This window comes from Triticum dicoccoides, chromosome 2A (genome assembly GCF_002162155.2).
Source record: "Triticum dicoccoides isolate Atlit2015 ecotype Zavitan chromosome 2A, WEW_v2.0, whole genome shotgun sequence".
NCBI classification, from domain to species: domain Eukaryota; kingdom Viridiplantae; phylum Streptophyta; class Magnoliopsida; order Poales; family Poaceae; genus Triticum; species Triticum dicoccoides.
The window spans coordinates 787,939,347-787,964,931 of NC_041382.1; the positions used below are offsets into that span (position 1 = coordinate 787,939,347).

Here is a 25,585-nt window from a genome sequence, read left to right on the forward strand (position 1 = left end):
GGGGGGGGGGATCTCATGTGCCATTGTCTTGGCCCCCCTATGCCCAAACCCTGGCTCCGTCCCTGGTTGTCGCCACCACTTTTCTGCACTCCCAGCAACTAGATGCGATGTGACCACTGCCAATGCATAACCATCCCTCTATGTCAAGCCTTTGTCCATAATTTGCAACCACGTCCATGTGCAATGGCCGGCCAAGGCAAGCCGGTGCACTAAGGAAGCCAGATCCAGGCGGAGAGCCCCGGCAGACCAAATCGTTGTAGCACTATAGCCTTCGCACCGTATTGCGCCACCTGAACGCGTCGACGCCTTAGCTACCCTATCTGATCATGTAGTAGTCATGATCGGCGGTGTAGTCGTCATGGATGATGAAGCCACACAAAGCCGAAGGCGTAAAAACATTGCGCTATATTGTAGATGACAAAATTGCAGTCATGGATGACGCACCTTGCAGATGTCAGAGGGTGTCACCGGCGATGAGTCCACCGGTTTTTCAGGACCGGAGGACACCCACCGGGGACACACATCGATTTTGCCAAGACCGTTTGGCCGTGAAAGGGGCCATCACTAAAGTTACGCCGTGTCGATGCAGTTATGCCGTCGTAGCTGAGGCGGACAATGCTGTCATGCCGTTGTAGATGACGTGGTCGATGCCACCGTCGAAATCGCGTACGTCTTCTCATTATACTGCCAAAGGACATTGGAGATGTCCGTCATGTGGACAGGGTGGCAGCGGCGGCGTGTTAACGAAATTGTCGATGAAGATCTTGGTGATGAAGTATTGGTGTTGGTTTTGTAGTGACGTGTCGACAATGATGCGTTGCATGAAGACGTCAATCGCGGCGGCGAAATGTCAATGCCGGAGAAGTCGATGTGTATGTCGGAGTCACTTCTCGTGGAGACGTGCTCGACCGACCAGGTATGTTGCCTTGTAGCGTACAAGTCGATGACGGCGGTCAGCTGGATGTAGATGTATCGGCATAGCTCAATGCAATGCAGGAGGTGGTGGTCTTTAGCCCAAGTATATATATTTGTGGATGCAGCCAGCCGTGGTATATTGAATATCAAACCCTGTCTCTAGCTAGCCGGCACCCAGAACGTTTTTGGTATGACTACAAGCGATCGATCAAAGCATGCATAAAGTCTTGATCCATTGCATGCGTGGCAGACAGACCTCACGTCAACCAAGCTCTTTCTCTTTTGAATTTTCACCGGAAGGAGAGAACTCACCCACCTGAATTGTATTCATTTGCCTATAAGGCTTTGCAACCTGTCGCAAGATAGGTTCAAATGAACCAGAGGTACAGGGGATATAAGGGAGGAGAGATAAAATAAAACAAACACGACATACCAATGACACACAAGACGCCACACACAATAGGGGAGAACAAGGAGGGAAACACAACACAACACAACAAAGAGCACTGCCGATGTAATCGAACGGCATCGGCCAGCCGAGACTAAACCAAGACACTGCACCGTCCACGTAATCGAAAGGCTCCACACAACCGAGACTGTACAACGCCGCGACACGACCTGCGTCACGGGGCACATTCGAAGGGTCACACGAGGCCGAGACAACGCCACACCACCTGTGTGCCACCGGCGTCGTCAAGGGGCATCACCAAGCAGACCAAACCACGGCACTGCACCGTTGACGCAATCGAAAGGCACCGCACATCCGAGACTGCACAACACCACCTGTGTCGGGGGTACATTCGAAAGGACACGCGAGGCCGAGACGACGCCACGACACCTATGTGCCACCGGCGAAATCGCAGGGCACCGCCTAGCAGAGACACACCAAGAAGCACTCGAGCACGAACATCGCCGAAGACACAAACCCACCGTCGACCCCCAAGCCGGCCGCAACACCATCAACATCAACCACACCCCACCAACAACCGCCACCCACGCAAGCCGTCGGATGTCACCAATAGCCATGGTCTCCAAGACGACGCCTCCAAGGAGGTAGCGACGAACCTGACGCCATTGTCATCCGATCTAGCAAAACAAGATCTTGGATTTTCGCCCGGAGACACTCTCGAAGGATTTGGGTGAACTGGACTCCTCAGCAACGCCTCCAAGAAGGTGAACGACACCAAAAATGGCGCCGCCGTCACCGACATCAACAGCAGTTTTTGCAAGGATTTCTCCAGAAGCCAATCACGACCAAATCGCCTGAGATCCAAGACCCGGCACACCTAAGGCCGCCGACGCATGCCACGTGAGGGGAGCAGAGCACCCCCAACTTACCACGAAAAGGAGCAGAGCCCGTCGCCGTGGATCCTGGTACTCCCTCCACCTCCCATTCCCCCGTACAAGCAAGACTGGCCAGAACAAAAAGCTTGCCATAAGGACCAGCACGGCACAGTCGCGAACGAGGGGAGGGATGCAGAAGAAACGCCGCCGCCCGCTAGATCTGGAGCAACACGGAGCAGCAGGGCCAGCACCGGCCGGGCACGGCGCGTCACCCGGCCAGCTGCGCGTGCCCCAGCCTCCACACCAGCGCCGCCAGCCACGGGACGCCGCAACCGAGCCAGCGAGCAGCCCCGCGCCCCCGCGCCCGAGGCACCGCCCAAATCCACCCACTCGCAGCTCCGTGCCCGCGCGCGTAGCCCCCCGACGCCGCCGCTGAAGCCGGAAGCCGCCGGGACCAGGCCCCTCTCACAGATCGACGCGCCGGCCAACAAGTGACCCCCGCCGTGCCCGAGAGCCGCCCGTTGACGCGAGGAGGATCCCTGCCGCTGCCGTCGGCCGCGCGGCTTTGCCCCACGACGTCCTCCGGCAGCGGCAGAGAGAGGATGGACGGGCGGCAGCGGCGGCGCTAGCTAGGGTTGGGGGGGGGCGCACGGGGAGCGACGCGGGCGTGGGCTCTTCTCCTTCAGTTCTAGTTTCAACCAAGCTCTTTGATCGGAGAGTGAGATTCAAGGAAGAAGCAGTTGTACACAGGAGGCCATGTACATACGTAGTCCGGTTAGGACTTAATTTGTCAAGTAGTACATGCATGGTTCGGTTAGGAAAGTGTCAAGAGTCCATGATATATTAGTTTTGCTAGCTCATCAGGTTGCTTCCGGCTTGAAGTAGTACTCCTACTTGTCCAAGTATACGTACGCGCGTGTAGGTCTATGGTTCATAGTCGGAGTAGGATTGAGGTGGTCGTGAGTCTTGGTTGCCGGACGGGTTTCCAAGAGTAAATTCTCTAGCTGGAAAGATCTGAAACACCATCGTGGAGATCCAAGCTAGCGCCGGCCGGAAAGATCCGAGGACCAGACGGACAAGATAATGGACTACCCATCCAAAATCAAACCAAGCTCGAAATCCAGCGCTGCTGCCAGGGGCGACGACAAGGAACTCGTCGATTTCATCTTGCAAGACATGGAGAACCTGGGCCATCGGATGCTATCCATGTTACATTCCCTGAAAACATCCAACGGCCACATATTTGCTCCCTCCATATGCTCCTACCAGGCCAGGGAGCTCTGTTGCACCACGTCCAGGTTAGACAGGGTCATCTCCAAGGAATTCCCCATTGATCAGCAGGACCATGAGCGCAACCCGCGGCTTGTGGAGGAGGAGGAGAAGAATCTTTCCACGGGATTTCTAAATATTTTCAACAAGTACTATGAGTTTCCTGAGCATTACGAGAAGGAGCTGGCGCGGCTAGTTGTTGCAGAGGAAGAGGATGCGCAGGAGGAGTATCCCGAGGAGGTTGGGATGACGTTCGACGAGCTCGTGAAGAAGGAGGAGGAGGAGCAGGCGCACCTGGATAAATCCTCAATGGAGTATCTCAAAAAGAGGATGGAATCCGAGCGGATAGACTTGGCCTATGAACGCAGATTCTGGGAAAATTCATGGGGCAGCAAGGACGGAAGGTGCGGTGGCTTCGGAGATGCAAGTAAGTCAACATACATACATACATACATACATACATACATACATGTTTCTCCTTGTGTAAGTCAAGGGGATGGCAGAAATGTTTAATTTGCTTACTTTATTTACTTATTCATATTAGAATCCTGATAGTAAACACTTGTCTTTGGTGCTGCAGCCACATTGAGTCCTATGTACTTTACACACTACACACCCGGTGTCATCCCATCCCCAGCTGCTGTCGCCGCTACCACCTTGCAGGTCTACTCCATCAAAATAACTGTTCCGAAAGACTTCAACGGGCCAGTCAGAGCGTACGGCACGGTCGCTGCTCGAGACACCGTGGATCGCAACCGCAACATTCTCTTCTCTCGATCAAGGTCTAAGTACCAAGAACTCACCCAAGAAGTATGTACTCTGTTCAGTTTTCTCGTCATTCTCCTTTGTTTCTTGTTCCTACATTTGTAGTCCATTACGATTAAGTATTTTTGCAGGAAGCCATTACAATTTTCTTTAGTATAATGATGATGATGATATGATGCTTGCAGGATTGTTCTTTATGCTTGACTGGTCCGTCTCGTGCGATTGTTGCTATGGACCCTGTTGACTTTGAAGTTGCACTCACGGTTGAGGGGGTGGACAAATATAGCGCGTCGATCACCCTTGACCACCGCGTTGAAGATGGCACCACTTTCTCGCTCTCCAGTGACCGTTGTGTCGCAGAGTTCAACATTCAGCAGCTCGATAGATCGCTCCAGGCTACTATCTTGGGTGTACGCGTGACAAAAGGACGGTGGCCTTTCAAATGTGGATGCCGAGTTGTCTGCTCCTGGTCTCCCTTGGCTGCAACAGAGGATATTCGTACCACTTACAGGCAAGTTGTGTTGCTTGACCACTGTGGTAAAGGAATGCCTATAGGATCAGATGACTACCTTCCTCTCTCCAGGAAAGTGATTTCAGTGGAATCACATGGAACACTAAGAGTGGCCATCGAAGCATATGGGAAGTCTCGACACTGGATTGCTCGAAAGGCTCACATTGACTTCGATGTTCAACACTGCCAAATAAGCATGCGCGAGTGTTCAATTGGGGATGCCACAGTGGAGGTTGCCGTAGCCTGGTCGTTGCTTGTCAATGAAAAGGCAGACCTCTTCCTCGGTTGATTGCGCAGCCATGTAGTAAGGTGGCTATGTAAGATGTCAAACTAACTGTTGTGTATCGTCTAGTCTAGGATGTGTTAGTCATATAATTATCTACTCATCAACTTGGTAGTGACTACAACAACTTGTATGTTGTGAATCATTGTGCTCTGAGTCACTGATCTGATCGATTGTTTTTCTTCCATTTTACTACTATTATTACTATACAAAATCATTATATGTCAGCTTCTTCTGGCAAGGGTGGTGTGGAAATCTCTTTTCTATTATGATGTATGTTTTGTGAAATGACATCTATTATTTTCAGACATAAAATTGACAAGTACCCCCTCTTTGTGCAAGTCTTGTGTATGTTTGACCAAGATTATCGATAAAATAGTATTTCACTACCAATTGGACGTCATATTTTTTATCAAGAAATTTTACCTCTCTCGCATTTGATCGAACATGTTGTCGATGCCGGTGGAGTTGAAGGGACCATGGGGTACATGGGCCACCGGACTGGGTGGAGGGGGCGCCCGTCCTCGAGTCGTCGTTGCCTTGCCCTTCCTCGGCCCCTTTGGCTTGATTTCGCCCGTCTGCAGGAGGGGTTGGAGGAAGCACCCGTCCTCGGGCCGGCACCCGAGATGGTACCACCGTGCGCGGAAGGGAGCGTGGCGCCCATGGTCGGAAGGGTCCTTACTCCATGGAGGACGTGGTTGCCTTGTCATTCCGTTTCACCCCGGCGGTGGAAGGGATTGGCGCGGTGGCGAGGAAGTTGGCAGTGGGAGACGCGGAAGGTTGAGGCGGCATCAATGGGTTCAGTGAGGCATGAAAACCAACGGGCGATGGCTACGGGTGGTCAACACCATCATGGCGCGGCGGTGGGGAGAAAGGAGTTTTTTTGAACGATAACAGGAGAGTTGTTATATTCATTGTAAGAAGAAGACGGTACGAGGACCCGAACTGCTCGGTTTATAGAGGGAAACCGGGCGAAAACCTAAACAACGGCAAGCCACACCTAGCAACCTAGGCCTAAAGTACCACAATACATACAAGACACCGGGAAGGCAGACAACAAGTCTGCCATGAGCATATTCATCAACCTCATCAGCACCGGAGAGAAACTACATGCCCGAAAGGAGGCGGACATATGTCGCTCTGATCCCACGAGAAACGACCAACATAGCACATCTGGCGCTCCTCGCATTTGAAGGGTGCTCAAGCTACCCAACCTCGACGGCCGACGTGCATCCGCTCCACCCATGAGCCACGGGTCCCTCTGGCCAGCTCCAACTCCAAGACAATGCCCTCAAGAGGGAGGATGAGGGCTGCACATCAAAGCTTCCAACAAGAATACGACGTCTGAAGGCGCAGCTGTCGATGACTCGGGCCACAGCCGAAGTACGATTTTCACCGGCAGCCTCAACCATCCAAAGCCAAGTACCGGCCATCCCATCTGACCAACCACCTCCGTGTGCACGCCAGTCGCCAGACCTCCTGCCGCAAGCACCGCGCCATTCAGAAGCAGCAGCGCCGACGGCCCCTCCACGCAGGCCGGCGCCCGTGCACCCAGCCGCCAGCACCCCGACCGCGCCACCACCACCAAGGGGCATCCCTGGCCGAGCGCCCACCTAGATGCCAGCCCCGCGCCTCAGATCAGGGAGGACCCGGATCCAGGACACCGGGCAGGACGCCGGCACCCAGGCGACATCGGCGCACGCGCCGCGACCAGGTCCTTCGGGCGGCCACGTAGGGTCCTTTCCACGGCACCGCCGCCCGCAGATCTAGAGGCACCTCGCTACGGCCCAGCGCCTCACACCCATGCCCTGAACTGCCCTGCTGCCACCTTCCTTGGGCCATCCCGAGCTTCGCTCGGATGCGCACTCCAGCGGCGGCAGGACGAGAAGAGGAGGGGGGAGAAATCTGCTGCGGCTAGGGTTTTCTCCCCCGAGCCGCCAGGGAGGCTACGCGGGGGTTGCTTATTGCACGGGCCTTTTCATAGTCGAGGCAGTGTTGTTTCTTTTTTTTTTTTTGAAACGCGAGGCAGTGTTGTTTCGACCGGGAAGAAAGGAGTTGAAATGTCACTCCCGCCAACCCGCGCGAGAGATAGGGGAAACGGCAAATGGCGACGGAAACTGGACATATGCGACAATGGAGGTCGAATATGCCGCTCCCGAGACTGGGCCTATTTCCGGGACCTGCTCGGGTTGTTTTTCTGCTCTGGAACCCTAAAACGGCAGGATGGGGCTTTTTGTAGGAGGTGCTAGAGATGGTCTAACCAAGACTCTTGGGCAAGTGAAATTCTCGGAACTTGGGAGAAGATAGGTATGGTGGATGACAAGCAGGTTTAGGCGGGAGAATGTTACTAGTATAAACCTTGATCTGGTCTTGTGAAGTACTAGTATGTGTCTATGTGTTGCACAAGCGTACAAGTTAGTGTGTGACATGTTTCATTTGTTGGAACAGTCATGAGTGTGTTTCATGGACATGGTCCAGAGCGTTGTATGTGTGAAAGAGTAAAACGAGAGAGCGAATGATTGGAATGAATAGTCTTCTCATTGATTGAAGATTAGGGGTATATATACCCAGTACAAAGGCGGTTTACAAAAGAGGCAGTTGTCAAAGAAGCAACCGACATAGCAGGGATTAACATATTGATTAACTTAATTAATTAATTCCTAACGGTATGCATGGCAGCTTAATGAGATTGTGGAGAGCTGTGTTAAGAGTTGGGTTGTGTCCGTGTCTAAATGAACCAGCATTTGCTGCTGGAGAAGTAGAATGAAAATTGGCATTGGTTGCCTGAAAAATCTCCTCTGTTCCATCTCTTTCTTTTCTTTCAGTTAATAAGTCGACGGAGGACAGAGAGAGTACATTCCATGGAGCATCAGCCAGGCACTGGATTTTAGGAAGAAAAGAGACATGGAAGACAAGAGAGCATCTGAGTTGCTGTAATCTAATCTAATCCAATCCAATCAAGTTGTTGTTGTTGAAAGATCTACAATTCATTAAGATCTTTCTCTTCCTAGGCATGACTGAATGCCATGGCCAAGCACCAGCAGAGCAGGTGTTCATTCTTGTCTTGTGTACCTGACTGACGGACCTGGCGGCAGCCATCCTCATTGCTGCTCCTGGCTGCTGGGTGGCTCCTGCCTGGTGGGTGGCTAGAGGAGGCCGCGCCGGCGGGCGAGCGCGAGCAAGTCCTCCATGGCAGTCTCATTGCTGCTGCTCCTTGCTGTGGCGTCGGTGAGGGCGCCGACCTCCTCTCCGGCAAGCCCATCGACTTCCTCTCCGGCAAGGCATGCAGGTCATTACCTACTTGTACATTCATTCATTCATTCATTCAGTTTCCCTTCTTCTGCTGACCGCCAACCTCTCCTCACCGGCCATGGCATGGCAGCAATGTGGGACATCTTCTGCTACGTGGAGAACTTCTGCGTGGCCAGCCTCGCCAAGACCGCCGCCACGCTCTTCCTCCTCTACCTTGGTAAGCAAAGCAAGAGTGGTGCCACAACACAAGAGCGGTTTGCACGCAAGGGCAGCGGCAACATCAGAGCAGCAGACCATAGAAAGGAGCAGCAGTAATACTCTTACAACTTGGAACAAGCCCAGCTTCATTCACTTCTTCTGTTGGTGAAGAAAGATCCAATGCTGTGGAGGTTTCCAATAAATCAATAAAAATGCTAAATATAGACATCACTGTATTTGTTTTGCAACACTGAACAGTAGCAGTACTCTAACCATGTCTTCTTGACCAAACATGTACATCTCACATACTCCAGCTAAAAAAAATAGCACGTCCATGGTATAGCTAGCGGCGAACATAGACAGGGGTGCAATACCTAACGCTGTCGTGGACGCTACCCTTGCGACGCCGCGGTCCTAAATCCTCACAGCGGCTGACTAAGGACACACTCGATGTAATCATGAATTGCGGCGGATGGTGCGGGTTCGCGAGGCCCACACTCCAAACACGAGGAACCAGGACACGAACAGGATCCCCCAGTACCGCATCGACCCGAACTGGATTCTCGGGAAGACCTGCACATGTAAAAGGATGGCGGGAATTACACCATAAGTAGGCAGAAACAGTGCCACCACCACCACCAGCAACTATCATCTGAATAAGTGCTAGCAGTAAAAAGTTCAGAACAAACCATATGTGTTAAGCATCCTAGTTTACTTACAAATCTCAGTGAGATTATTATCGTCAACGAGCAAAGGCCTCCCAGAAGCATGTGAAGAAGGATCGCAGCCGCTCTCTGCACAGATATTTGAAAAAACAAAATCAATACAGAGATTATTATGGTCAAATATTTTGAATCCAATAATGAGTATGGTTTATACATGCAGATCACACCATACACAATACAGAGAAATGAAAACATTTGCAGTCACAAACATGATGAGCTTGCAACCTGGGAATATATATGTAGTCATGGCTGGCTGCATCTAAGTTTTGTGCTTCAGACTATCTTAGCTTAGATCTACAAACAGCTAAAGTTCTGATTTATTTATTTTAAGATGCATACCACATTCAGAAGATAAAGTTGGGGGGAAAGTGCAAGATTTAAACAGCTGCCTATGTCTCTACAAATGCCATCAGTTCATCTTAGAATGGATGGGCAACTGAATGTTCATCCAAATAATTGTATGTATGTAATTGTTTGAACACACATGCAAGGTTTGTCTACTATTACATGACAATGTATGAGTTGGTGCATAACAGCAACGCGCACTGATAATTTTAAGATGCACACAACATTCAGAAGATAAATTCGATAGGGACCACAAGACAAGATTATAAAAGCTGCTCTCTATGCCTCTAGCAATATCATCAGGTTCCTTCGAGAAGGATGTGCAGCTGGAATGATTGTATTTGTATGTGATTCCGCTGGACACAAATATACGTATATAAGGTTTGTCTATCTGCGCTTGTGAACAAAATTATGAAGAAATTTGAATGGTCCTACTCCTCTCCAGAAGAGGAGTTTTATCTTTGTAATGAAATGCCACAGCATACACAGACACAAGAATGAAGCTTTGAGGGGTAGATTGATTACCTTGCCAACGTGTGGAGCAACAAACCATGCAAGAATAACGAAAGCTAGGGCGATAGCAACAAAAGCTCCGGTACTCCCGACACTCGGCCCCCCGTGTGCTGGCCCCCAAGCCGAAACACTATAGTCTGCAGAGTTATTACTTGGGCTAACTGGCACCTCTTCGTTGTAGCTGCTGTGCCTCTGACTGTGAGAAAACACGAAATGTGCATTGTGAGGGTTGAACCATGACGATATCTCGCAGAGCCGCTGTCTCCGTACTGCGGCAAGGGCGACCGGGTCGACGGACGCCTCCGCCCTGTAGTGCAAGTAGGAGAGACCCCCGGTGGAGGTCCTTTCCCTGAGAGCTTGGTAGTCCTTGAGTGACGCGAGCACCATGTTGTAATCCTGGGGCCGCACGTTGGTGGCGGCATCACTGCATATCTCGCACACGGTGGACCCGTGGCTGATGAACCACTTGAGCGCGCACGCGTAGTGCGCGAGCGCGAGCTCGTTCTTGCAGGAGCATCCGAGGTTCACGATGGCGTCCTGCGGGCGGAAATGGCCTGATTCGATGTCGGTGGCGCACTTGAAGATCTCCCCCTCGGGGCCTATGAACTCGAGAAATGTTGGAGCGTTGGAGGCATCCTTGGTGGTGGGATTCTTGGTGGCGTCGTTGCCCGGGTCCTTGAGGCAGGATGGGTGAGGGGAAGGCGGCACGATGCCTAGGAAACCCAGAGCAGATGCGCCTGTCAGGTCAGGCTCCGTGCATTGGCACACCCGGCAGATGGCGTGGCCGTCGTCGTCCTTGTCCGTGCTGCAGGTCGACGCACGGGGGTTGCTCGGTGGTGTTTGCTGACCATGTTCCGGAGGCGGTGGCTTGGCGCTGGCGGCATCAGGCTTTCCGCCGCCACCGTCCGGTTGCTGCACGGCTTGCTCCTCGACGCCCATTGCGCCAACTGATGGACCACCTCTAGAATCTGAAAGGAAAGGAAACAAAAAACAGTTGAGTAACCAAGCAGTGTGCTTGATGGGTGGTTGATGGTGAGAGAAAGGAATGCAGGTTGTCAGTGAGTAAGTGAGGTGAAATTATTCAGTGACCCAGATGAAATGGTGAATCGGCAGCAACCAACCAACCTCATTCACCGGCGTGTGTTGCAATCTAGTCCTGACGGACGGCGCAAAATTAGATGGGATCCGGCTTAGATTAGATAAGCATAAGCAAGAAGAAACACTAGAGGAGCGGACAGGGCAGAGGCGACAAATCTGGGGTACCTGCGCTGTCCTGTCCTGTGGTGGTTGAGGGGTTGGATCCGGCGGCGGAGCCCAAGGGGGAGGGGAATGGCGCCGGAGACGAGGAACTGGGGAAGGGAAGGGAAACCCGGTGAGACGGCCGGCAACCCACAGGCAGCAGGGGAGCGAACGGAAGGAGAGGAAAGGCGGATCCTTTAGTACCTGGCTTGCTCGGAGCCGAGCAGGAAACCCTGGCCCTGGTGGCGACGGCGAGGAGGCGGGGCGAGAAGGAGACGAAGCGAAGCAGCTTGTTGCGGCGTCGGAGCTTGCGGAATCTGCTCTCTCGGAGGGCAAGGCCAGATTTTTCCCCTCTCCGCTCCCTCCAGCGTTGTTTAATTTTAATCGTTAATCGGTGGCGAGGCGTGGTGAGGAGGAAGACGGAAGACGCAGGGGGAGAAGGCTCAGTCGCTGGCTGGCTGGCTGTTTCGTGGGCCCGCCGGAATCTGGCGGCGATGTGGGCCCCGCTTCCAGCTTGACTCCAGTCCAGTCCAGTCGACGGTGACAAGTTCTCTTTTTTCTGAACGCGTTAAAATCTCCAGCATAGATAACTGTACTCCCTCCGCCCGCTGAAGAGTGTACGTGCAGAGATTTTAGGATAAATTATAAATAAAGTGAAATACAAAATACATCGAAAAAATGCAAACCACCATCTCTCTCCTCTTTAATTAACCAACCCCCAATGAGCTAAGTGCATGTAGAAATTAAAAAAATCATGCGTAGATTGTTATTGGTCTTGATTACCGTGCAATAAGAGAGAAATATTTTTATCTACTTTAAAGTGCATTGAGAAAATACAAGTTACATTCTTTTTGAGACAAATTTTGAAGCCAAACATACACCCTTTATTCGACGGAGGGAGTACTAGTGATTCAAACGCTTTTATATTTCTTTACAGAGGGGGGAGGGAGGGAGTAGCAGCATTCACTGTGCTCAAGATTTTTCTTGATCCTCATACCTGTTTGGTTGCATTCTCACCGTAGCATCATTGTTCCCATTTGACCAACATGTTGAGAGCATCTTCAACAGTTGATCTTCGATAGTTGATGTAAAACAAATCAGGCTGTTCCTTTGACTTTTTTTTTAAACACAGTACAAACGCAAATGTTTATATACACACGCGTACACTCAGCCATATAAGGCACATCCTACCCCCTATGAGCACTTTCAAAAGGCTAGGTCGACATATCATCTTAAGATTTTACAAAGTCGTCAAAGACGCCTCGTAACCGACAGGAACATCTCGGGCTGTTTGGCTAATGATGTTCTCATGTTCTTCAAGCCAGGCCAGGCCAGCGTTGAAACCGTCAGGACACAAACCAAACAGAACAGACCAGAGGCAGATCCCAGGGAAACCAAACAGCCCCTTAGACCATATAAAAAAGGCCCAGCTTCATTCGGATCACTTATTCTGGTGAAGAAAGATCCACCAGCTATGAATGTTTTCAGTCAAGAAAAACAGCTAAATATAATATATACATTACTGTATTGTTTTGCAACACTGGCCAGCCCAGTACTACACCAGCCATGTCTGAAACCAAAAGCAGCTTCCCACAACACTCGGTAACATAGCTCCCCATGTTTTCTTGCCCAAACATCTAGTACATCTTACAAACTGCAGCTACAAAAAAATAATAGTACGTCCATGGTATAGCTATAGCTAGCGGCGAATATAGACGGGGGTGCAGTAGCTAACGCTGTCGTGGACGCTACTCTTGCGACGCGCGGTCCTAATTCCTCACGACAACTCACTGAGGGCACGCTCGATATCATCATGAAGCGCGGCGGGCGGTGCGGGTTCGCGAGGCCCACACTCCGAAGACGAGGAACCAGGACACGAACAGGATCGCCCAGCATCGTATCGACCCAAACTGGATTCTCGGGAAGACCTGCAAATGTACCAGGATGGCGCAAATTACACACCATTGCGGAAACAGTGAGGAAGTATCATCTGAACAAGTGCTGGCAGTAAAATTTCAGAGCATGCCAATTAAGTATGTTTGAGAAAATCATAGCTTACTAACAAATCTTAGTGAGATTATTATAGTCAGTGAGCAGAGGCCTCCCAGAAGCATATGAAGAATGATCGCAGCAGCTCTCTGCACAGAAATTCCAAAAAAGAGGAAAGGCGTCACACTAACAAATCCACAGGAATATTGTTTATGCAAGCAGATAACACCATACACGATAACAGAGAAATGAAAACATTTGCAGTTACAAACATGATGAGCTTAAAACCTAGAGTCATAGGCTGCATCTAAGTTTTGTACTTCAGAGTTCAGACTAGCTTAGCTTAGATCTACAAACAGTTTAGTGCCATGATCTCACACAACTTTTTAATAAAGAAGATACAACACAAATTAACTTCTGACATGTCACCGGCCGTTACTCTACTGCTCCGTTTTGTGAAAAGAAAAAAAAAACATAAGAGGCCTATCGTTACATACACAAAGTATGCATTAGCGCACAACAGCAGTGGGAACTGATAACTTTAAGATGCACACCACATCCAGAAGATAAAGTCGGGGGAAAGTGCAAGATTAAAACAGCTCCCTATGTCTCTAGAAATGCCATCAGTTCATCTTAGAATGGATGGGCAACTGAATGTTCGTCCCAAATAATTGTATGTATGTAATTCTTTGAACACACATGTAAGGTTTGTCTATCATTACACTGCATTGAATGGCATGAGTTGGTGCAGTACAGCAATTTTAAGATGCAAACCACATTCACAAGATAAAGTTGATAGGAACCACAAGATTTAAAACTACTTGGACACAAATATAAGGTATGCCTGTCTGCAGTTCTGCACTTGTGGACAAAAAAATAGAAGAACTTCCAATGATCCTGTCCAGAAGAGTGGCACCAATTTTTATCTTTGCAATGCCACAGTATGGACAGAAATAAGAATGAAGCTTTGAGGGGTAGATTAATTACCTTGCCAACATGTGGAGCAACAAACCATGCAAGAAGAACAAAACCCAGGGCGATAGCAACAAAAGCTCCACTACTCCCGAACTTCCGCCTCGCATGTGCTGCCCTCGCAGCCGTAACACTATAGTCTACAGAATTATTACTTGGGCTGACTGGCACTTCTTCGTTGTGCCTCTCAGAAAACACGAAATGTGTATTGTGAGGGTTGAACCATGATGATATCTCGCATAGCCGCTGTCTCCGTACTGCCGCGAGGGCGACCGGATCGACGAACGCGTCCGCCCGGTAGTGCAAGTAGGACAGATCCCCGGTGGACGTCCTTTCCCTCAGAGCTTCGTAGTCCTTCAAGGACGCAAGCACCATGTTGAAATCCTCGGGCCTCACGTTTGTGGCGACGTTTCCGCAAATCTCGCACACGGTGGACCCGTGGCTGATGAACCACTTGAGCGCGCACGCGTAGTGCGCGAGGGCCAGCTCGTTCTTGCAAGAGCATCCGAGGTTCACGATGTCGTCTTGCCGTTGCAAATGGCCTGATTCGATGTCGGTGGCGCACTTGAAGATTTCCCCCTCGGGGCTTATGAACTCAAGAAATGTGGGAGCATCCTTGCTGGTGGAAGTTTTGGTGGTGTCATTGCTTGGGTCCTTGTCGGCCGAGGTGTCTGGAGAAGGCGGTACGATGCCTAAGAAACCCAGTGCAGACTCGCCTCTCAGATCAGGCTCCACGCAGTGGCACACCCGGCAGAGAGCGAGGCCATCGTCCTTGTCAGTGCTGCAGGTTGATACACGGGGGTTGCTCGGTTTTTGCTGACCGTGTTCCGGAGTTGGTGACTTGGCGGCGGTATCAGGCTTTCCACCGCCGTCCGGTTGCTGCACATCTTGCTCCTCGACGCCCATCGAGCCAATGGGCTAGTGGTGACCTTCAACACTTGAAATTGTCCCTGATATAGCACTTGACTTGACCTGTAAAAAATGAAGAAGAAAAAAAACATAGGAAAAGTTGAGTAACTAAATGTTGTGCTAGTACAGACTAGAGATAGGTAGGTAATGAGAGAAAGAAACTCAAGCAAGATGTTTGTCAGTAAGTGAGGTAAAATGATTCAGTCAGGATTAGTAGTGACTAGTAAGTACGTAGTATAAGCAAATCTGCAGCTAGAGGAGGGAGCAGTGGGCAACCCACCCAAATGACCCAAATGATGGATGAGTAATTGGTGGAGCTGAGTTGAGAGCACAGGATTAGTAGTACAGTACGTAACTACTCCCTCCGTTGGGAATTACTTGTCGCAGAAATGAATGTATCTAGTAGTAGATGCAAATCACGGGCGTGTAGCGCAGCCAGCATAAGCGAGGCAAAATTGATGGGATCCGGGCTAGATAAGCAACAAGGGGATGGATTTTACTCCGGACTAGTGGTCAGGTCAGGGCAGAGAGGCTGTACGCAGATAAATCTGGGGGATGGGAGGGGATACCTGTCCTGGCCTGGCGTGGCGTGGCGTGGGTGAGGAAATCGAGCGGCGGAGCCCAGGAATGGCGCCTGCAGAAAGGGGAGGAGAAGAGAAATCCGGTGAGGGGATGAACAGGCGGCAGGGCAGGGGAAAGAAAGATGGATCCTTGGTTCCTTACCTAGCTTTCTTGGAGCCTTGGACGGACGGACGACGGACCGGAGCAAGGCAAGAAGCGAAGCACCTGGCGGCGCCGGAGCGGAATCGCCCGGCCGGAGGAGCAAGGCAAGGCCAGATTTTTCTTTCGTTTCCCCTCTCCGCTCCGCTCCGCTCCGGCGTTGTTTAATTTTAATTGGTGGTGAGGAAGACGGAAGAGTCAGTGGTCGCTCGCTCTTTGGTGGGGCCGCCGGCGATGTGGGCCCCGCTTCCAGCTTGCTCCGGTCCCGTACAGACCAGTCCACGACGGTGATGCCCATTTTCACGCGTTAAAAAATCTCCACCATAAATAATACTAGTACCAGCAGATATTGGGGCTGTTTGATTTTAGGACTAGCATTGCCATATTTTGTCACACATTTTTGTCAAACTTGACTAAGGTTAGTTCATCAAAATAAGAGCCACAAGTTGGCAAGCCTAAGAAAATCTTTTTGTGTGTATGCCATGTGGGGGTTCAAGTGTGGCTTGCTAAGGTGTGGCTTGAACCAAACACTCATCTAAGTTGGTCAAACTTGCCTAACCTTAGATGTGGCAATCTTTGGCAAAGTTAATCCTAAAACCAAACAGCCCCTTATGCACAAGATTTGCTCTTTTCCTTTTTTTAGGCGCACAAGATTTTTCTTGATTTGAAATCAGTGTATGCAATTTCGTTAAATAAAATCGGAGCAAACGTCTGGATCACCTGGTTTCAACGTGTTCTTCTCTGCCACCAACGCAGTTATGTATCGGTCCAATCAATAGTACAGACGCACTTTTTCTCGCAAACCGTCAAAAATCTAGACTGCAAGCAAGGGCAAGTCCGCCGCCGTCGACAACGGCCAAGGCGACCCTCGGCACCGCGCAACAAGAGGCGAAGTGGCTTCCCCGCGAACAGCAGGCAGCGCTGCCGCGTGATATCTCCTTCTTGCTTACTCCCTCCGTCCTTTAAAGAGTGTACTTCCAACTTTGTTGGAGGGTCAAATTATTTCAAAGTTTGACCAAGTTTGTGCAAAAATGTATCAATGTTTGTGAAATCAAATAGGTATATGATAAAAGTATATTTTATCATGAATCTAATGCTACTAATTTGATGGCATAAATGTTGATGTATTATTATATAAACACGGTCAAATATAAAAAAAATTAACTTTCCAAGAAAGTTGGAAGTATACTCTTTGAAGGACGGAGGGAGTATCTATTTGCCTAGAGTCACCTCTGGAAAAATGGGTGCAGAATACTCTTTTCTGAAGGCAGCCGCCGGTTATCAAGTGGCATGTTTTGATTGGATTAATGGGGTGTGAGGGATGAAAACCGGGGGGCATTGAGAGAATTTAAGGAAGGACCTATGAGTGTAGCATTTTTGTTCGGAACGTTAGTACGAGCCACTCGATCCACCGTTCTCCACCCGTTATCATCCTCCTACACGTTTTGAATGTTTTTTTCCTTCTGCTGAAAATCGCATGTGCCAACCCTAAACCGATTTTTTCGCTGCATTCCTTAAAGAATACGAAGAAGAAATAATTATGCTGAAAAGGGGAGTTGAACCTAGGTCTATTATGCAGCAAGTAAGCCCAATAACCAACTCAACCACCTTTACTTGTTGATTACTATACATAAACATCGGTATTTGCACTCTCTTGTCTCTATCGCATCATCAAAAACGTTAATTCTACGTCTGGTAATTTCCCCTCGCCTCCCACACTACCAAGCTCCTCTCCGGCCAGCTCTGGTGTTCTCCATGGCGGCGCCTGGATCCAACTCCAACATGTCCGAATCAAAGGACTAGGAGCTCATCCCTTGCAGCCAGCAGCCCCGATGAGCATATGGCCGTCCCTGCTACTCTCCACCGTTCCCAGGAGAAGTGCGCCCTCCCGTGGTCTTCCGTGAGCCGGCGGGAATTGTTGCCCAACTGGCAGTCGGATCAGGGGCTTGCGAATCTTGCAGCGCGTCGCCGACAGCTATCACGACGAACGTTTGGCGCAACCTCGCCATGCCAACAGAACCTTTTAGGTGGCACCTAGTCCCCGCGGCGTCGGGCGCCGAAACAGAGGCCATTTGAGCCTCCATGACCAACCGCGGATCTGTAAAGGAGGCTCGGTGTGGCCGCCACGCGAGGCTTTGGGCATGGCTTTAAGCGGAGGCGGCCACCGCCCTCGTGGTGCAGGCGGCCACGACAGGTCGTGACGCGGAGGTTGGACCGTGTCATGGTTGGACTGCTCCCCAGGTAGGACAAAGACGATGACGGCGGTGGATCAGACAGCTCCGATAGTGAGCAGATCCACCTCTCGATCCGCTCTGCGTCTTCGACCGCTAGTGCCACAAGGACGATGGGAAAGGCAAAGGCAAGGACAAGGCCGGCCGTGGATGAACTTCTTCGGTCATTGTTTCGTTCGTAATTAGTGGAGCATGTCAATTTTTGGTACTCCGATGACATGTGCTTAGGTACGTAAGACGTGGCATGAAGCTAGTATGTGTCTGAGTGTTCGGTTTAGATGCATCCCATTGTATTGTGTAGAAACAATTTTGTGTCATTGACCAAAATTTGGTACTTGCGGTGGTTGTAGATGCTCTCATCTCCACGTGCAACAACCTTGATGCTACTTATAACATGGCCAGCACGCGTGGGATTTAAAGCTAGACTTCCTGGCATCTCATGTGAGTTTATACACGTTGAAGCCACACACAAAACCGCTGGCTCACCCCTGCTGCCCGACACGAGCTCCGTTGGCTTGGGATTCCAGGCCGCTGCTGCTTTCGTTGCCCTGCTGCGTTGGCCCGCTCACTGTATGTATTGTCCGTACGAAGATATATTAGGTCCGCGACGACTATTTCTTGCATTCAGCGACACGAAAGAGATGTCTCCAGAAATATATCGCTCCCGCTGCTAGCCACTATGGTGAGGTCCAGGACGTGATTACTAGGCGGGGCAAGACGCACTTGAAGGAGCCAAGCCGGGTTTTCTCAAAAAAAAACAAAAAAAAAATGTATTCATTTGTTTTTTTTCTTCTGCGGGTTTTTTCATTTGTTTCTTTAGTTTTTTTATTTCCTTTTGCTTTGGTTTATTTTATTCTTTTTTGGTTTTTATTTTTTGGTTTTTCTTTGTGTTTTTTGTTTTTTATTCTAAATTCTTTATGTCTTTATGTTTTTGGATACGTATTGAACGTGAGAGCAATTAGCTAGAGTAGCTTCATGCAAAGTATTATAGACATAGAAATTTGCAAAATACAAACGGATCTGAATGTTGCAGACCTGTTGACTAAAAACATCTCTGACAAGCAAAACATGATCACAATCTAGTAAACTCTTTGAGTGTTAATCACATGGCGATTTAAACTAGATTATTGACTCTAGTAAACTCTTTGGGTGTTAGTCACATAACGATGTGAACTATGTGTGTTAATCACATGACGATGTGAACTAGATTATTGACTCTAGTGCAAGTGGGAGACAGAAAAAATATGCCCTAGAGGCAAGAATAAAATTATTATTTTATATTTCCTTATTCATAATAAAGATTTATTATTTATGCTAGAATTGTATTGATCGAAAACTTAAATACATGTGTGAATACATAAACAAATACAGTGTCCCTAGTAAGCCTCTACTAGACTAGCTCGTTGATCAAAGATGGTTAAGGTTTCCTAACCATAGACATGTGTTGTCATTTGATAACAGGATCACATCATTAGGAGAATAATGTGATGGACAAGACTCATCCATTAGCTTAGCATATTGATCGTTCAGTTTATTGCTACTACTTTCTTCATGTCAAATACATATTTCTTCGTTTATGAGATTATGCAACTCCCGGATACCGGAGGAATACCTTGTGTGCTATCAAACATGACATCATAACTGGGTGATCGTAAAGATGCTCTACAGTTATCTTCGAAGGTGTTAGTTGAGTTGGCATAGATCGAGATTAGGATTTGTCACTCCGGGTATTGAAGAGGTATCTCTGGGCCCTCTCGGTAATACACATCATAAGAAGCCTTGCAAGCAAATGACTAATAAGTTAGTTACGGGATGATGTATCACGGAATGAGTAAAGAGACTTGCCGGTAACGAGATTGAACTAGGTATGAAGATACCGACGATCGAATCTCGGACAGGTAACATACCGATGGACAAAGGGAATTACATATGTTGTCATAACGGTTCAAATAATAAAGATCTTCGTAGAATATGTAGGAACCAATATGGGCATCTATGTTCCGCTATTGGTTATTGACCAGAGAGGTGTTTTGGTCATGTCTACATAGTTCTTGAACCCGTAGGGTCCGCACGCTGTTTGTTGACGATGTAGTGTTTTATGAGTTATATGATTTGGTGAACGAATGTAGTTCAGAGTCCCGAGTGATATCACGGACATGACGAGGAGTCTCAAAATGATCGAGAGGTAAAGATTGATATATAGGACGATGATATTCATGTTGGGGAACGTAGTAATTTCAAAAAAATTCCTACGCACACGCAAGATCATGGTGATGCATAGCAACGAGAGGGGAGAGTGTGTTCACGTACCCTCGTAGACCGAAAGCGGAAGCGTTAGCACAATGCGATTGATGTGGTCGTACGTCTTCATGATCCGACCGATCAAGTGCCGAACACACGGCACCTCCGAGTTCAGCACACGTTCAGCTCGATGACGTCTCTCGAACTCTGATCCAGCCGAGTGTTGAGGGAGAGTTTCGTCAGCACGATGGCGTGGTGACGATGATGATTATCTACCGACGCAGGGTTTCGCCTAAGCACCGCTACGATATTATCGAGGTGGACTATGATGGATGGGGGCATCGCACACGGTTAAAAGATCAATGATCAATTGTTGTGTCTGTGGGGTGCCCCCTGCCCCCGTATATAAAGGAGCAATGGGGGAGAGGCGGCCGGCCAGGAGAAGGCGCGCCAGGAGGATTCCTACTCCCGCCAGGAGTAGGACTCCTCCTGGCCGGCCGCCTCTTCCATCGGGAGTAGGACTCCCTCCCTTCCTTGTTGGATTAGGAGAAGCTATCGTCCATATAGCACTTCTCGGCATTTTTTATGTAGATAATGCTCAAGGGCCCACCGCCAATGGGATGCCCTCGACAAGCAGAAGCACGGGATGGTTACAGCATCTACAGCCACCATGTACAAATCTTACCTCCTCTATTTTCCGACATATTGATGCATTTTACTTTTACTACTCTTTTATTCCACCACCAAACCATATATAAGATCCTCATCCTCACCATTCGATTTTGGGAGCGACTCTTAATCTTACTCCAGCTGGCTACGCTGGTATTGTTTACTGCTGCCAGCAGATTTTCATTTTGCTGAATGGGAGGGAGTAGTGAAAAGGATACATCTCAGTTTTCATATTCTTACAAATGTTTTGATGGGAATCTTCAAGGGAAAGATTCAGTTCATCTCTATTTCCTCAATGGTTCTAGTCTTTGGATTATTCGGGAGGCACTATAGTATCACTCATCTGCACGTAACACTGTTATTTAGTAACAAGCCAGAACGCCTGCAATCTTGGTTTATACCTGAACAATCTCACTTGTCTAGATTTACAGAAAAATGCTCAGCTTCATTACCTATTAGTACAATTTTCGATCCAAATATAAAAAAACTGTTTCGTTGGTAAGAGAAAACTCTTCAAACTGATGTTTGGGGAGCGTATGATCTATGTCTCCATGCTCACGTTTGCGCACCAGACGTAATTTGATTACTGCAAGTTAGAAGGTCATACATTCTGTTTTGTTTGAACTGTTAGGTGTTCCACACACGCACGGAGGGAGGTACTACTTTTACTTACGTTTGTCTTGCTAGGTAACACCACAAGCTTAAACTGCAATTATTCATCGTCCTACTTCACGCGAGTTGCTTAGCATCTGCCGCCAAAGACTTATGTAAAAATCTATAGATATCTCGATAAAGAAACTGATGAATTTAAAAGACAGTTCAAAGATTTCAACTCTACATTGACTCTTCAACGTTATTTAGATTTTTGTTTCATGGCACTTTGCTATGTTTTGCGACAACTCAATCTGAACGAAATTACCTGTGAATGTGCAATTTTGACTTTTCGTATCTTAGACATGCCCCTCCCCTAGCTGCTCCCATATACAATTCTCCACTTGTTCACCGTGTCACGCTCCGCCTGCCTTTTGCCAACGGCGGACAACATCACTCGGGCTGTCCAGATGAAGCGTCTACTGATCTACATGCTAGAGAGCAGTGGCGAATCTACGTACAAGGTTGTGGGGACGAATGCCCCCACTTGATTTGTCGGCCCACCTATACTAGGCCTAGAATATATATCGTTGCCCCCGCTCAGCCCAGGCTATTTGCCCCCACTCCTTAATTTTTCTGTTATATAAAGCCCATCTGCCATGTGTGAGATTAAGCTTAGGGTAGCCCAATACAATTGTAATTTTTCTTTCGAGAGGTTGTGGGGGTAAGCCAGGTTTTCTCTTACGAGAGGTCCGGGGCGCCACCTTTGGTTTGGCCATCCTCATGATCAAACTCGTATCCCACTTTCTGTGAACTTTGAATAAAGAACTGGCTTATCCCCTCAAAAAAAAAAAGAAAAACTATGCGCCGCCGCCTAGCTCCTGACTAATCTGCTGCTCATGCAACCGCCATGACGAGCCGAAGCTGTGGACGCCTGCAACTCTAAGCTACGTACATGCCGCCCCTCCGACGATCAGCCTTGATCTGCACCATGCACCCCGGCTGGCCGGCCGGGTCGCCGTCGGAGAAAAAAAATACGTGCGCTACTCATCAATCTTTCAATCAAGGTAAGCTCTAGGTTCAGTTCTCATTTTTTATCTTCTAATTTCCATATTTTCAGTCTATTCTGATTCTGTGTTTAAAAGGTACAAATTGGTAATTAGGTTGATTGAATCTTTCTTTATGTAATAATTTCATATGAATAAGTTTGAGCACATGGGAGTAGAATAAACTAGATAACACCCTGCGCGTTGCTGCGGAAAATTAGTGTACCAAGTTGTAAAGACTCATGTGGTGTATTCTTAGTTACAAATAAGAGATAAAAAGGAAATGAATTTTACCATTGAAGGGGTATGCTTGTGAGCCCACGCAAACCATATTTTAACTCTATGTTGTTTCAATCTTTCAAATTACAGAAAAGCTTTTCAAACGAATGCTACAATTGCAGTAAGGTATTCGTTCTTCAAAGCCTCATCACAAGGTTCCAATGATTATTAGATGTATGGTTTATGGACAGTAATAATTCACTTCATGGACCAAAACTATCTGGTCATGCAAGCACACTTACAACACAACCATGTGAAAAATCTAGCTAGATTTAAACATGCATATATAATTAATGAAATCAGAATAAGTAAAATTGATATATTGAACTTAGATAGATAAGATCTAACGTAACACATGGTGGCAAGATTTAAACAAACTGAATGGGGTAACTAAATTCCATTTTTTTTGAGCAACAAACAGTGGGGAAGACCCCACTGTAATTCTCATTTTCATTTATATAATGGGATAGTTACAGATGGATATACAAAGTGGAACATGAAGAAAAAATAAAAAGATCTACAAATGGTCTAGCCAGCTTTGCATGCCCTCCTTCAAACCAGGTTTTGCCTTCTTTATGATCATACTGAAGTGCTTCTTGAACTTCATTGAAGTAACTAAATTCCATTGATACATATCGATTTTCTTTGAAATTTATTGTTTATACAAATCAATTTCATATACATAATCTATTACGTGGTGTGATATATTGCTCCAAATCTTAAGATATAAGTGTATGTAGAACAAAGAACGTGACCAACAAAAAGAGTTGTACTGTCCTAACACAGTAGATAAGAAAAACCATGTTGGCAAATCCGGTTATGTTTGCGGTAGTTTGAGCTCAGCCTATATATATATAGGTAAGTTGAGACAAAAGATAAGATATGATAATAGATTATCAGGAATAAGACCGAGCATAAGACGATCAGTATATTTAGCATTGTGACCGTATGGTGCCTACTTTGAACGGTGCTGATCTACGAAATGGTGTAATCTAATGGATGATTTAATCCATCATTAAATTATCGCCTGAAAAGCTATCGTTCATATAGCACTTCTCATTAATTTTTTCATTAATTGATGGACGATACAAATTCATTATTTTTTCATTAATTGCTCGAGGGCATTTAAGAATTTTGTTACGTTATCATACGCCAGAGCAGGCCCATGAGTTATTCAATCTACGTTTCCTTTCAATTGGGGGGACTTTAAGGTATGAAATTTCTGAATATTCTAGAAAATATGAACAATTTTACAGATTCTGAACAGTTTTTTGAAAATTAATACACTTTTGGAAAACGCGAACAAAATATGAAAGAGAATATCTTTTAAAGTTCCAAAAAAATTTGGAAAAACTTTTTAAATACAAATATTAACATTATTTGAATTTATGAAGATTTTTTAAAACAGGAACATGTGTTGAAAATTCATAAGTTTTTAGAAAATGTGTATCTTTTATACATGAACATTATTTTTAATTATGAAAACTTCACAAAAACAAAAAAAAAATTCTAATTTGGAGCATTTTTTGAAACGCCATTTTCTTTTTAGAACTCTTGAACAATTTTGAAAAACAATAATTGTTTTTTGAAAAAAATGGGGAACTTTTGGCAAGTTCCGAATATTTTTCAAAATAGCAACGAAATTTTAGAATTTTGAACATTTTCGAAAATTTGTTTCTTTGAGTTCTAAATGTTTTTTGAATTTTGAATTTAAGAAATAAATTCTAAAAGAAAAATATACTTGGAAGGTAAAAAGGAGATAGGGAAAGGATAATAAAAATGGACCAGCACATTATTGTTTGTCTTGTGCGAAACTCAGACTCAAAAACATTAACATTATTTGAATTTGTGAACATTTTTTTGAAACTATATATGTTTGAATATGTGTTAAAAATTCATAAGATTTTTAGAAACTATGTATTTTTATACACAAACATTTTTCTAAATTTTGAAAAATTCAGTAAAACTAAAATATATTTTTTGAATTGGAGCATTTTTTGAAATGCCTTTTCTTTTTGGATTGTCGAATAATTTTGAAAAACAATTTTTTTTGAAAAAGGGAAACGTTTGCAAGTTGCAAATATTTTTCAAAATAGAAACAAAATTTTGGAATTCTGAACATTTTCTAAAAATTGTTTTTGAATTCTTAATGTTTTTTTAGTATCGGTAATTTATGAAATTAATTCGAAAATAAAAATAAACTTGGAGTGAAAAAAGAGATAGGGAAAGGAGAATAAAAATAGAAGTAAAACACAAAAACTAAGAAAAATGGGCCAGCCCATTATTGGTTGTCCTGTGCGAAACACCGACTATTGTTTGCCCAGTGCGGAAAATAGAATTTTCCGTGCTGCATAGGTAGAAAAACAAGTGGGCTGGCTTCGGTGGGCCACGACGCGCGGCCCTCTTACCAAAATTCGTTTTCTGGCAAACAAACGCATACGAATTTAGTACCACCTCGGATACGGAAAAAAAAATTCTTTCGACGGTGAACGGATGAAAAAATTGGCGAAACGCACCTTGCTTTATTAGTAGGTATAGATATAGATATACATATAGATATAGATATAGAGGTATAGATATAGATATGAATAAGTTTGAGCACATGGGATTAGAATAAATCTCTGGACTATAGTAATATT

The 25,585-nt window shown here is 47.0% G+C and overlaps 3 protein-coding genes across 9 annotated transcripts; 1 reads left to right on the plus strand and 2 right to left on the minus strand.

The window, feature by feature from the left end:
* Positions 1–3,282: 3,282 nt before the first annotated feature.
* LOC119358507 lies at positions 3,283–5,033 on the plus strand. Its single transcript, XM_037625016.1, has 3 exons — positions 3,283–3,895; positions 4,049–4,278; positions 4,419–5,033. The coding sequence occupies exons 1-3, from the start codon at positions 3,283–3,285 to the stop codon at positions 5,031–5,033; spliced, it is 1,458 nt and encodes a 485-aa protein (XP_037480913.1).
* A 2,755-nt stretch (positions 5,034–7,788) lies between these two features.
* Positions 7,789–11,726, minus strand: LOC119357336. 4 transcript variants are annotated; one of them, XR_005172200.1, is made up of 6 exons: positions 11,504–11,726; positions 11,324–11,409; positions 10,073–11,028; positions 9,167–9,271; positions 8,852–9,050; positions 7,789–8,660 (listed from the first exon to the last, which is right to left on the minus strand). XR_005172200.1 is itself a non-coding variant. In XM_037624333.1 (6 exons), the coding sequence occupies exons 4-6, from the start codon at positions 10,997–10,999 to the stop codon at positions 8,934–8,936; spliced, it is 1,149 nt and encodes a 382-aa protein (XP_037480230.1). In that variant the 5' UTR covers positions 11,000–11,028; positions 11,186–11,216; positions 11,324–11,409; positions 11,504–11,726; the 3' UTR covers positions 8,664–8,933. The 4 variants fall into 4 exon arrangements, 3 of the variants coding, with proteins under 3 accessions (XP_037480230.1, XP_037480229.1, XP_037480231.1); XM_037624333.1 differs by lacking the exon at positions 7,789–8,660 and adding an exon at positions 11,186–11,216 and having other exon boundaries at positions 8,664–9,050; XM_037624332.1 differs by lacking the exon at positions 7,789–8,660 and having other exon boundaries at positions 8,664–9,050.
* Positions 11,727–12,774: 1,048 nt separating this feature from the next.
* On the minus strand, positions 12,775–16,060 carry LOC119357337. 4 transcript variants are annotated; one of them, XM_037624339.1, is made up of 6 exons: positions 15,893–16,060; positions 15,739–15,803; positions 14,276–15,232; positions 14,133–14,185; positions 13,363–13,437; positions 13,086–13,227 (listed from the first exon to the last, which is right to left on the minus strand). In XM_037624339.1, exons 3-5 carry the CDS (start codon positions 15,164–15,166, stop codon positions 13,386–13,388), a joined length of 996 nt encoding a protein of 331 aa, XP_037480236.1. In that variant the 5' UTR covers positions 15,167–15,232; positions 15,739–15,803; positions 15,893–16,060; the 3' UTR covers positions 13,086–13,227; positions 13,363–13,385. The 4 variants fall into 4 exon arrangements, with proteins under 4 accessions (XP_037480233.1, XP_037480234.1, XP_037480236.1 ...); XM_037624338.1 differs by having other exon boundaries at positions 13,088–13,227; positions 13,359–13,437; XM_037624336.1 differs by lacking the exon at positions 14,133–14,185 and having other exon boundaries at positions 12,775–13,227; positions 13,359–13,437; positions 15,893–16,055.
* Between the last annotated feature and the right edge of the window lie 9,525 nt (positions 16,061–25,585).

What these genes read in the sequence shown, in the direction of transcription:
- LOC119357336 (XM_037624332.1), bottom strand. Translation starts at nt 10,999, where the DNA reads ATGGGCGTCGAGGAGCAAGCCGTGCAGCAACCGGACGGTGGCGGCGGA. An exon ending in TTGCTCCACACGTTGGCAAG is followed by an intron (nt 9,272 to 10,072) that starts GTAATCAATCTA and finishes ATATCTGTGCAG; the next exon opens with AGAGCGGCTGCGATCCTTCT. An exon ending in TAGGATGCTTAACACATATG is followed by an intron (nt 9,051 to 9,166) that starts GTTTGTTCTGAA and finishes TTACATGTGCAG; the next exon opens with GTCTTCCCGAGAATCCAGTT.
- LOC119358507 (XM_037625016.1), top strand. Translation starts at nt 3,283, where the DNA reads ATGGACTACCCATCCAAAATCAAACCAAGCTCGAAATCCAGCGCTGCT. An exon ending in CGGTGGCTTCGGAGATGCAA is followed by an intron (nt 3,896 to 4,048) that starts GTAAGTCAACAT and finishes TTGGTGCTGCAG; the next exon opens with CCACATTGAGTCCTATGTAC. An exon ending in ACCAAGAACTCACCCAAGAA is followed by an intron (nt 4,279 to 4,418) that starts GTATGTACTCTG and finishes TGATGCTTGCAG; the next exon opens with GATTGTTCTTTATGCTTGAC.
- LOC119357337 (XM_037624336.1), bottom strand. Translation starts at nt 15,166, where the DNA reads ATGGGCGTCGAGGAGCAAGATGTGCAGCAACCGGACGGCGGTGGAAAG. An exon ending in TTGCTCCACATGTTGGCAAG is followed by an intron (nt 13,438 to 14,275) that starts GTAATTAATCTA and finishes ATTTCTGTGCAG; the next exon opens with AGAGCTGCTGCGATCATTCT. An exon ending in AATCTCACTAAGATTTGTTA is followed by an intron (nt 13,228 to 13,358) that starts GTAAGCTATGAT and finishes GTACATTTGCAG; the next exon opens with GTCTTCCCGAGAATCCAGTT.